At 50.5% G+C, this 12,236-nt stretch overlaps 1 protein-coding gene across 12 annotated transcripts in view; it reads left to right on the top strand.

Moving 5' to 3' along the window:
• Window positions 1-11,324, top strand: part of TRAK1 (trafficking kinesin protein 1) — a gene marked incomplete at its 5' end in the record, with an annotated part of 168,484 nt that extends 157,160 nt beyond the window's left edge. For 10 of the 12 annotated variants that reach the window (XM_081073101.1, XM_081073095.1, XM_081073096.1 and 7 more), the window contains 2 exons: window positions 5,482-5,584; window positions 8,495-11,320. In XM_081073101.1, coding sequence (XP_080929227.1) covers window positions 5,482-5,584; window positions 8,495-9,293 — 902 coding nt within the window. In that variant the 3' untranslated portion in view covers window positions 9,294-11,320. Of the gene's footprint in view, window positions 1-5,481; window positions 5,585-6,359; window positions 6,667-8,494 lie in introns of those variants that run through there. The other 2 variants (XM_081073105.1, XM_081073098.1) reach the window with 2 other exon arrangements.
• Window positions 11,325-12,236: the final 912 nt, after the last annotated feature.

Consider the following 12,236-nt stretch of genomic DNA (forward strand, 5'->3'; position numbering starts at 1 on the left):
AGCAGTTTCAGGAGTGTGGTGGTTATGGACAGAGCAGATGGCCTGCTCACACCCTCCTGTATTTGGAGATGCTAAGGAAGTCCTGTTCGCTTCCATCAGTATATTTATTAACCCAGAGCAAATAAGGCCAACTGCAGCTCGGAAATGGAAAAATGAATGAAGAAGAACATTAACTCCTCCCCAAAGAAACAGCGTACAGTCAACCCTACTTAACGTTTCCTTAATGGAATCCGGTTGTGGGAAGCACGTTGTATATGACATCCTCACCCCTGGAAACCCGCGCTCCTAGGGGCACCCACGGGGACTGTTGAGGAGCGGGCGTCTGCACCGCCGCTTTTCTAACTGGAGGGACCCTTGAGGTTGCACGCGGAGGGGCCTTGAGGTTCAATGAGCTGTCCAGTTGCCACCGACTGACGCCTGGGAAAAGTGCGCTCTGAAACTGGCGTCGAAAGCACTGGCCACGTGGCTCTTGCGCCTGTGGGTGTCTGCCACGGAAGGAAGGACAAGAGGACAGAGGCCGTGGGGCCCAGCTTTGTTGGCATCCGAAGGATCTAACAAAGAGACTGTTGCATTTGCCCTTTTGACATTTTAACAGCATTCTAACACATTCCCTTTTCTCCGTAAGATTCGTCAGGGGTCACTTGAAGGAATTTCTGGTCCTCTCCGCACTGTTGAGGTTGAGATTGTTCATCTGCTAAATCACATACCTTTTAAATGAAACAGAGAGTAGACAGATTGGTGCAGTGGGAAAGGTAGACTTTAAGTTTTTAAATTTTACAGGAACCAAAAATAAGCTGTTACGAAACCAGAAAAAGACCTTGTGATGTGGTTCTCAATCTCTGTGCGAGAAACCTGCCCAGTACCTCCAGGCCGAGGTCTGCACGGGAGACCCAGGGGTCCCTGTAGAGCTGCAGGACCAAGTGAGGACTCCGCTGAAAAAATGCTTAAGAAACTAAGAAAAAGGGGTTCCCAGCCCATGTGAAGCCTGGAACTAAGGGCTTACAGAACATCATCTTACAACAGTGTGTAATTTAAAATTGCTTTTATTTTATTAAAAAAAAAAAAGAAGCTGCACTATTGTATCTGAAACTGCTCAGACCTCCTCCTGCCAGCCCCCCGCCCCAAGAAAAACATATTAAAGCCACATTAACCCCAAACTATTTATGTTAAATGATGAAGCATAGGGCAAATGAATGTTTTATGGAGCTTTCCACACGAGGACTCATCATAGAACTTTTTTTTCCCCCCAGAAAAATTCATGGCCAGAGTTAAAGAAGTGACAGAAAAAGTCTTTATTTTTCGATGCCCTTTTAGTCTTTTAGGAAGAATTCTAAAGGATTTTTTTTTTTTTTTTTTGCCTGTTTAAAAAGTGGACATGTAGCTGACAGGCAGAGACGCCCTCTTCCCGTACCCCTAGCCCCATCCCCTCCCCCACTCCCAATGCTGTTACTGCTTGGGCAAAAGGTAACAAAGTCATTAGAAGCTGGTAAAAAGGTAAAGAAAGGAAGTGACATTCTTAGGGCTTAGTTCAGGCCACACCTTTAAGCTAGATAAAGGTGGCTTTTCTTTTCAATATGTTTGTCTTTGCTTGAAGAGAAAAGGCTGGCCTGTGTGCCACCATTGACATGGTGACAGCTGCTGGAGTTAAAGGGTGTGTGGGGGAGAGGGGGCTGCTGAGGGAGAATGAATGTGTGTGTGTATATGTGTGTGTGTGTGGTGGTTAATGAGTTTATAGAAATTGCAAAGCAGATCCAGATTGCATGAGAGTAGCTTCACACTACATTGCATGTCCAAGTTAAGAAAAAGGAAGCTCAGGGGCACTTCATCCTACACAAGTTGGCCACGTCCCATGAAGAGAGGGGAAGAGAATATAATATGGAAGGTTCTCAGTGTGTTGCAGAGACGGAGTCCTTTTTTTCAAGATTTTGGGATGCATTTGTACTGTTTATATTTTTAAGAAAGTACTTGGGCAAGCAGAAAAATAGCTTGGGTATGTGGCATGAGCAACGTTTCTGTCCTCAGCGGTCCCCTTTGAAGCAGCCTTTCCCTGTGTATGTGGCAACTCCCCGTAGAAATAACCGAGTGCAGTTATTTGCACCCTGCCGTCTGCATGGGCTCCCGTGAGGGTTCTTTGAAGGACTGGGTGCTACGATGGCCCTTAGAGAGAAAAGTTCCTGCTGTCCCCAGCACACCATCAGCCTGCCCTTCCCTGTAAGTTTAAGAACGCTCCCTTCAGATTGACTGAAATGCATGAGCTGGTGTATACACGTCTGATCCACTTGGATGGTCAGCCTGGCAGATCCTGGCTGTCCTCAGGTCCCCACCAGTGCATTCTGCAGGGGCACCCAGGACATCACTGGAGACTAGGGGAGGGTGTGTGCCAGGTACTCCGTGACTGGTGCAGCAGTGAGATCCCAAGCACCCAGTTTGCCAGTCGGTACCAGTATGATGGGTCCCCAGAAGAGCACAGCAATCAGAACCCTTCACCAAGTTCATCTGCTCCAGGCAGAAAGCACCTCAGGGTCGGATCAGAGAGCCAGGGAGCAGGGTGGCTGTCACCCTTACAAAGCCCTCCGACGCCCTTCTGCAGCTCCCTGAAGGGTGTGTGCTTTCACATGCCATGTTCTCAGAACAAAAAATCTGCACATTAACCCCCCGCATGTAGTTCGCCAATGTAGAAGACCTCAAATAATAAAGGATTAATTAAGTTTAAAGGTTATCTTTGATAGATTTGGATTTTGTATCCCTCCCTGTCAGACGCTGACAGAGGAGGAACAAATAAAAACCAAGGATTAGAGGTTTTATTGGGAAATGCAAGTTCCTTCCCAAGTAAAACAGGTGACAAAAGCACTTGTCAGTGTTACTACTTGAACCCGTTTACTCCCTCCTCACAATACACTGAGGCCCACCAGTCAGGCTGAGAAAAAGGACAAGGATTCACGTAGGAAGTCAGAGCATGGAGTCCAAGGAAACGCTGTCCTTGGAGGCCCCAAGTGAGCTGCTCAAGGGAACACACAGCATGGAAGGCAGGGCTCGGTGTGTGGTGGGTCCTGGGGCCTTCAGTAGCGGGCTCTCACCCTGCCGAGAAGAACGCGTTCTGTGCCTCTTTCTTTGAGAAATTGCTGTCTCCTGAACGCAGGACTGTAGGAATCAGCCCGGAGCTGCTCTGTGACAGCACAGGGAACCTCAGGCGACTCACTGTCTCTGTGTTGTGTCCCAAGGAAGGGAGGTGTTGCAGCAGCCGGGCAGGCGGTGACAAGAGGAGAGCTGGCGGGTCCAGGCGTCCAGTGGTATTTTGAAGGGGCCGAACCTCTGGCTTGGGCACTTTTGACACTGGTTGATTTTCCTTGGTCCTCTAAGGCTATCCATTGCTTCTGGGGAATGATAACTTGAATTTTAGCAGCCTTTTCCTGTCCCCCAAACCCATTTGCATAGGATGGGTTTTGCTTCTACTGATGCAATTAATTGTGTCTCTAAAATGTCCATCTTACACCCCCTGTTAAAATCAAAGATCCAATATGTGATGGGGGAAGGAGGAAGTGAACATGGTCACCTTTTGATTTGATGTTTTGCCATGCGTTTTAATGGGGTACGCCTCTAATTTCAAATCCACCCTTGCTTTTGTTTGATTGTTCTAAATGTTCTATCCCTCTTTCAACTGTTTTGTCTTAATGACCTCTACTTACCGCCTTTTTTTCTTTTCTGCCACCCAAACAACCCTTCACGCTCTTTGGGATGCTTTTCTCAGGCTTCTTGTTGCTTTTGTTTCTAGACCTGTGGCAGCCAGAGAATCGTGATTGTTCGGTTGCCTTTTCTTCATAGCGTATTCCATTTTTGTTTTACTTGCAGCAGTTCCTCAGTTATCAGAGTCCCGAAACCATTCCATTTATTGGTTGAGAAACAAAGATTCATAAAGGCTATTTTTCTGTGTGTGCCCCGCTCCCCCCTCCCCCCACCCAGACCCTTTGCCTGGAGCTGCCTGTGGTTGAGAGTTTGCTTTTGTGGCCATGGTGCTGACAGCCACTCCAGAGGCCACAGGAGCCTCCTTGACACAGACAGACGGGTTGGACCGTAATAATCCGGGCGAACCAGGCTTCCGTGCTCCTCTAGTGACCACCACCATTTTTTGTGCGCTGGCTTTGAGCTGCCTGCTTTCAATCTGCGTGCCTCCAACATTTTTTGTTCATTTGTTTCATCTGGTTTCTGGGGGGTTATTTTTTTGTTTGTTTGTTTCTTTGTTTTTTGTTTAAGACATCATCACCCACGTGTGGATCTGCAGGTTTGGGGCACCAGTCTCTTCTTGTTTTGCCCTCCTTTTCCTTTTTGTCAAAGCCAAGAGAAAACTTGCCATAAAGAACTAGAAGATTCTCGTTCACAGCCTTTTGAATCTTCAGAGCGCTCATAGCCTCTGATACCCTAATCACTTTTCTCCCAGGAGGTCTCTGGGGGCTGAGCTGCTGCAGGGACGGTGGGCAAGGTGGGATGGGGAGGGGAGGGCACCCCAGTATTTCGTTGTGCATGCTATTTGAAGCAGCATATTTTTGTCTTTTTGTCTTTTTTCCTTTTTTTTTAATGTTTGAGTTATGAATGAGGATGACCTCTGCAATCATGATATCTCCCGTAGACGCTTCCTTATTACGTATCACTCGCCAGCCTTCTGATGCATGGCCCTAACACGTCTGTGATTTACTTTGCTCCAAATCATAGCCTTCAGCTGCCTTAACAATAACTGTAGAGCTTAAAAGGGAAATAAATTGATGACAGCTTGTGGCTGTCTCATTTTCATTCGAAATGAGACATCCTAGACGGGACAAGAAAGTGGCCCGGGGGACTGGTGCTGCTCTCACCGCTGTGTGTCAGACAGCACCGCAGGGACCCCAGGCTCTGGGACTCTTGCCACGTCATTGCTAAGGCAGCTGAGGTCCCATCTCCCACCCTGCTGACCACAGATGGACAGTAGTGGAGCCAGCCTCCCCAAGCCCCTTTTTTATGTACACAGAAAAAGGAGCCGCGTGAGCCTTGTCCCGTTTCCAGGTGGCAAGTGCCTCTCCCCCTCCCACACCTGTCCCTTCCCTTTGGCAGAGTTTGGCACCTGTTTGCCAATGAAAACAAAATGTAAAACAACAAAGAAAGAAGCCAGATTCTGACTTCTAAGGAGGGAAACCAAATTGACCCCCAAGGGCCCATTAGCCCCTCAAACTGGATCCACTGCTGGCCAAAGAACGCCGAGGGGGGAACCCTGTCTGGATTGGGTTGGAAGCTGGAAATCTATGCTCTGCACGCCAGTGCTCAAAAGTGTGGTTGTTTCGGAGGAACCACCTGTGATCCAGAACATTTGCGTTTCACCTTCCTTACCCAAATCCAGTTAACAAGGTAGCTTATCGCTTCTGGCATCTGTTGAGGGCTGTGCTTGATTTTCGTTTTCTCATGGGTATACGTAGATGCAAGAAATGTGTTTTGTCCCCCTTCCCCCCACTTTAGCACACCACCCTGGGAAGTGCATGTCACAGACCAACTCCACCTTCACCTTCACTACCTGTCGCATCCTACATCCTTCAGACGAGCTCACGCGGGTCACGCCAAGGTAAGGGACCCTGGCCCCAGGGGTGGGCAGGGGTGGGGTGCGGTGGGGACACTCCTTGTAGGACTTACTGTCGAGGAAAGCCCAAGTAGAGAGGCTCTTTCTACACCAACTCCGGGCAGCTGAAGCATCTCCTAAGCGCCCGCAGACTCCTGTTCTAGGGCCTGTCCTTCCTTTTGAATTGAGGCTCCTATTGGCGCAGGTCCAGTGCAGGTAGACCGGGACCAACTTTAGCTGCCCTTTTAGTTGGCCGTGGGAGATTCTCAGACCCCTCCTTAACCAGCTGAAGATGACACCCCCAGTCCCTAAGGCCACGTCTGTTGGCTTTTTGCCCCAAACTTTGCCAGTAGAGCATGGAGTTTTCTCACAGAATGGAGTTCCTGAGCCCTGTGGAAGCCATTGTGCTCATAGAATAGACTGCAGGAATCGTGCACCACAGCCACTTTGTAGTGACTGAAATGATAAAATCTAGAGACTGAATCACGTGTCCAGCGTGGTCCATTGTCCCCTGGTGCCTCTGAGAAGTGGTAGAGTTGGAACCATCCAACAAGAGGATTTGTACGGTATGGGGTGATCTGCTCGGCTTGATTGCAGGCCTTCTCCAGTTTCACGTGAAAGGGAAAAGGGTCTCCCCGACATGGCGGAGTCAGCCACTTCCTGTGTCGTGCACTATGCCAGGGAATGAAAGGTAAAGCAGAAAGGGAGGAAGGCAAGCAGGGCCAGCTTGGAGGGAGCGGCCACCCAAGGAGCACCTTCAACTCTGAATAACTCTCCACAGGTCATGTGAGGACGACGACAAAGCAGCCCCATGCCCCGTTGAGCTGAGAGGTGATGTAAGGCAGAGAGTGAGCCCACAGGCGAGGCAGGGGGTGAGCGCACCACCAGCAGTACCTGCCCTGGCAGGGCCACGTGGAAGGAGCTGTGTGTGCACGCGTGGCCGCCACTAACCCTGGACTTAGGCGTGGGTGTGTCTCTGTGGTTGTGCCTGGCTAACTCGGCCTTGACAGTGGATACCCCTAACCCATCTAAACGCCCCCGTCGAGCCGAACGCCAACACTAATAGAGGCCTAACCGAAGTTCTCACCGGAAGGGCATCTCCACGTTTTAGCTTGTCTTCTCCAACTCCCTTCCTGAGGGTGTAGAAACTGGCTTCCCTGGCCCATGGCTTTATGTTAGGAAGAGATGGTGTTTAAAAACCATGAGACAGGGCTTCCCCTGGCGCCCTGGCGCGCTTCTGACTGTAGTCGTAGAACTCAACACTGCACGCCTGTCGACATCTACAGCGCCTTGTCAGGGCCAGGAAAGCCTGGGCTGTCAGTAGCAAGAGCAGGCTTTTATTGCCAGAGTTTGAAAGCATGGCAGCTCAAAACAAAACCAGGACTCTCCCTAGGAATGGCCCTGTACACGAGACATTAAGTCCAGGACTTTTTGGGCCTCTGTTGCTTGTAGGTCCAGATGTTACAGCATTCGACCTGCACCATTTGAGGCATCCACCTTGTCAGCTTAGGAATGTGCTGCCGTTCCTCATCTCGCATTTCTCTGAGTGCGGGGATGACCACAGCATCCCCACCCCCGAGCTTATGTGGGCTGGGGCTGTTCTGTGTGCCTCACCCCTGTGTGCCTGGCCGGCGGCGACGGCACCTGAGTGTGCAGCTCCATGATGCCTCAGCTTGTACTTGCTTGTGAGCTGTCCTCCTGCAGGAGGGACCTGTGCTCTGGTCATCCCAGGACCCTGCTCCAGAGTGTGCCCCCTTCCTTCCCTTTTCCTACGTTGGTGCTTTGCCCTCCCCCTACCAAGCTGAGGAGAGAGCGCTCTGTCCCCCAGCTCCTGGGAGCCACCCCACTGGCCTCCAAGGGGCACCTGCAGCCACAGCCACATGCTTGGGCAGCACGCGGGCAGGTTCCGTAGACTGTGAGGAAGGATGTGCTGCTTTGCCCCTCCGCTGCTCACGCTGCAACAGCACCTGTGCCCATGTGGCCTCGTGCCGTTCTGTAGCAGCTGTCAGAAGGGGGCCTTTCCGGGTGCTTCTAGCAGACAGCAGTGCATTTGCCCCTGCTGGCCCTGTTTACACTTTTCTGTTAACTCCCTTCCTGGCTGAATCCCAGCTTCTGGAACATAGTGAATCCTCCATCACCATGATACAAGTAGACAAAGGAATCTTTGCTTTCTTTTAGTAACAGGTGTCACACTGGGCCTTTTTCCCAGGTAGCTCCATAGATGTCATAATACCGCATGCTTCCTCTAACCCCATAACTCCACTCATCAAGATGGATGTGGGCAGCTGTGGGAAGGACTAAGTGGAGCTCTGTGCAGAGGAAAAAGCACTGTACTGGGAGCCAGCAGGCCGGGATCTGCCGCTGGCTTGATGTGCACCTGCAGCCTCAGTTTCCCCGTCTCCAAGGGCCCTCTGTCTGGATGTCCCACCCGCTTTGCCCACCCCTAGATAAATTCTCATATCCCATAGTCCTGGGTGACTTCTTGCCTCAGGGAAGTAGGTAGTAGGAACACTGGAATTTGAGTAAATTTGGTAGAGAAAGAAAACCTCTCTGCTGAAGGGCTTCTTCCCTTATTTGGGGGTGTCACTCAGACTCGGGTTCAAATCCAGGGTCTTCCAGTTGATAACTGAGTGTGACATTGAGTAAGCCACATGACCTCTGAGTCCGTTTCCTCATTTGCAGAGGAGACAGTGACACATACCCTGTGGGGCTGAGAGAAGGGTGCAGCTTCCTATTAACTTAAACCACGTCCCACCAAAGGGAATCCCAGGCCCCGGTGGTGAGAGAAGGGGGCAGACACAGAAGGAGGTATCTGGAGAGCCTGGGCTGGGGGAGTCCTCTCAGGTCCCAGGCCTGCCCTGTCCTTGATGTGCAGGGCTATTTTCTGATGAATGGCCTCTTATCTTTTCCTACCAGCCTTAATTCGGCCCCAACTCCAGCTTGCGGCAGTACCAGCCACTTGAAGTCCACGCCGGTGGCCACACCGTGTACTCCCCGGAGACTCAGCCTGGCTGAATCCTTCACTAACATCCGTGAGTCCACGACCACTATGAGCACGTCCCTGGGGCTGGTGTGGCTGCTGAAAGAGCGGGGCATTTCGGCGGCTGTGTATGACCCCCAGAGCTGGAACAGGGCCGGCCGGGACTCCCTCCTGCACTCCTACACCCCCAGGATGGCTGTGATCCCCTCCACGCCGCCCAACTCGCCCACGCAGACGCCCACGTCGTCCCTGCCCTCCTTCGAGTTCAAGTGCAGGAGCCCTCCCTACGACAACTTCCTGGCTTCCAAGCCGGCCAGCTCCATCCTGAGGGAGGTGAGGGAAAAGAAGAACGTCCGGAGCAGTGAGAGTCAGACAGATGTGTCAGTCTCCAACCTCAACCTCGTGGACAAAGTCAGGAGGTTTGGCGTGGCCAAAGTGGTGAACTCAGGGCAAGCCCACGCCCCCACGTTGACTGAGGATCAGGGACCTCTCCTGTGTGGGCCCCCGGGTCCAGCACAGGCCCTCGTCCCTGGAGTCCTGGTACCTGAGGGCCTGCCCCTCGGATGCCCCACTGTCACCCATGCCATCGGCAGGCTGCCGCTCAATAGTGGCATCCGACGGAATCGCAGCTTCCCCACCATGGTGGGGTCCAGCATGCAGATGAAGGCCCCCGTGACTCTGACCTCGGGCATCTTGATGGGTGCTAAGCTCCCCAAACAAACTAGCTTGCGGTGAGGGTAGGATGGGGGCCCTTCGGAGGAGGAGTCCAATCTTGTCCCGCCTCCCTCTCTTCCCCCCTGCACTGCCCTCTTTCCCTCTTCCGTCCTCGTCCATCCTCTCCTGAGCTACACAAATCAACCTCGTGCCTACTGGGGGAAGAGTGGAGACTGTAAAATGTGTACATAAGACTTGGAGACCTGTATCCACCCCTCCCTTTCTTTACATCCCACCCGAGTGCCCCAGTACTGTCATTGCTCTCCTGAGGACTTCACCTGCACCAGCCTGGGGGCAGGGCAGGCAGGTGTCCTTTTCTCCTTCTGTCCTTCAAGAAGCACTGAAACTCCAATGGCATTCTTATCCCATGGATAGGAAACCAGTGGATTCGTAGCTGGCTGCCAGTGCTGCGCGTGGTGAGCTGTCATGCGGCACAGGGCACAGGGACTCAGTGTCGGAGTTGTTGGGCCCCTCGCCCACCCTGTAAGAGTGTCGGGAGCCTCCATCAGCAGCCACATGCCACTGACGTAGCTTTCAGGACTGGAGAGCTGTTCTTTCTTTTGTGGGTGGCCTTCAGACCTTCACTATTCTGCCTCGGTAGATGGCCGCTGCTTTTTTGAGGGATGACTTTTTCTTTCCATGCCTTCAACCTAAAGTCTTCCTTCCGTGTTTTATAATCAGCCGTCAGGCCAGATGTCTGACCCATCTGAAAGCAAATGCGTTTACACTCCCGCTGTACCAGTGGTTCAGCAGCCCCGTGGGTTCTGTGTGGTTTGTTTTACTTTTCCATTTTTTTATGGGTAGGGAGGTAATGGTACTAGATGGGAAGTCATAGTGGATGTTCCTCTCTGTGGTTCTCCGACACCCCAAATTGCACATGGCAAACCCATCAAGCCACTCAGGAGACAGCAGCTTATTTCTGGGACCCAGTGTCACAACCAAATTTAGTAAGACCAGACCCAAGACAGCTTGAACAATAGGATTGAAGGGAAAGGGGAGAGGGGAAAAGGTGAATGAAATTTGCCAACAGTAAAGGTAAAACAAACCACAACCAAACGTAGGCTCACAGGGAAAACAAGGCTTTGACCTTCTGCTGAGCCCACTCCTTACTCGGAAACCGCGTCTGGTCCATGTGCTTTCACTTCTGTGGTCTTTCGTGGCAGCCATTCGACGCTTGCACGTTTTGCTCCCTCGTTTCAGAACAGAGCAGTCACAGCAGGATATTTCCTTCCCCTCAAAGCCCTGCTCTCCTTGTGCCCCTTTTTTATCCTTAGGAAAAGGCAGAGGTACTCGTGAGAGGAACCATGAATGAGCAAGGGAGCCTGGCCCTGCTGCTGTCACCGACTAAGTTTTGAACTTTTATTTATTATTTATGTGTGCTGTATTTTAAACAGACGTCCTCTCTCCTTTCCAGCTCCAGTCACAGCGTGTCTGTGGCATTTCAGGGTGAAGCAGGTCATCTATTTATTCTCATCTGAAGACTGCAGTGTTCATCACGGCATCCCGTGGCCATTTCCAGGCATTTCTGGAAGGATAACATCGTATGCAAATGAAATTGCCATGTTGCATCACCCCTTGGCAAAAGATGTGTCCTTCCATTGAATGACTGTAAGCTTATGTCTACTGAAGATACTCTGAGACAAAGTCCCCAGGAGCAAGCTTCAGTCCCACACCATATTCTCTGAACATGAGGATGCTGGTTAATTATGTTTTTAACCCTCCTTGTGGTTTGTACCTGTGCACTCACTGCAAGGAACTTATATCACTTTGTTTGAATGTATTTTATCGCGGTAGGTAGAAAAACCAAGGAATATGAAAACTGTGAACTGAATGGACCACTTTATGTATTCAGAGAGAGGAGCCCACCCATCATCACCAAGGAAATACCACTGTAAAAATCAGCAGTTCGGACGTTGCAGTATTTAGTATAGTAAATAAATGATCAACCTTGGGCAACCACTATCAAAAAGTGTGTTGTAATGCATCAAAAATCAACAATAAAATTTTATTTGCTAACGAATATCAATAAAATAAGTACAAATGATGGAAACCACATTGGCATTCTGATTTGTATTTTGTTTTTATCTTTCTCATGGAGGAGAGGATCTGTTTGTGTAATACTTGAAGGTATTCCACTCAGTGGGGAAATCAAATGAAAGCCTTATGGTACTTCACAGGCTGTTATATCCACCCTTTCTTTTAACATAGTACTATACCTTAGACAACTTTCCTATCAGAATCTGCAGCTCTTCCCTACTTTTCAAGGCTGCATACTATTCCACCAGGTGCACATACCCACGTGAATACATACATACCCCTATGGACCAGTACTCTATAGCTGGGCATTGAGTTATTCTACTCGTTTGCTATCACAGCACTGTAATGAAAAAACCTCCAGGTAACCCTGGGCGCACTGAAGTGTGAGAACCACTGTGTTAGACCAGGTAGAGTTGCAGTGGGAGTCCTGCCATGGGAGGGATAAGCTCCCCTCCCCAGCCTCTCCCTGTCTCAGAGGCTCAGAAGGCCAGACAGCTGCAGCCCACCTTGCTTGAAAGGGAGAGAGAGAGTGGGCAGGTTTATCTGCCCAGATGGGGTGGGGGAAGACTTTGACGCAAGGTAACCTTGGATCTGGGCTTCAGGGACGGGCAGGATTTGCCAAGAGGGGAAGACTTTCCCAGCAGAGGGAAAAGGTGTGGAGGAGAGATGGGAAAGGGATCTTAGAATGCACTCTTCTAAGCTTTTCCCTATAGTAGGACGGCTAAGTGATAAATCTGGAAGGGATAATAAAGTTAGAAAACCCACTGTTTTGCAACTATAAAACTAACTCATTTAGACAACAGTGGATGCTAAAGTCTTATTGGGTAAGAATTTGATAGGTAGCAGGATATTGGCACACATTGTATTTTCCCACAGAATGTGATTAATTTTCAAAGGCGGGGAGGGGGAACAGGTATCTTTGTGGGT

Source organism: Rhinolophus hipposideros (genome assembly GCF_964194185.1).
Source record: "Rhinolophus hipposideros genome assembly, chromosome: 14".
In the NCBI taxonomy this organism is placed as follows: domain Eukaryota; kingdom Metazoa; phylum Chordata; class Mammalia; order Chiroptera; family Rhinolophidae; genus Rhinolophus; species Rhinolophus hipposideros.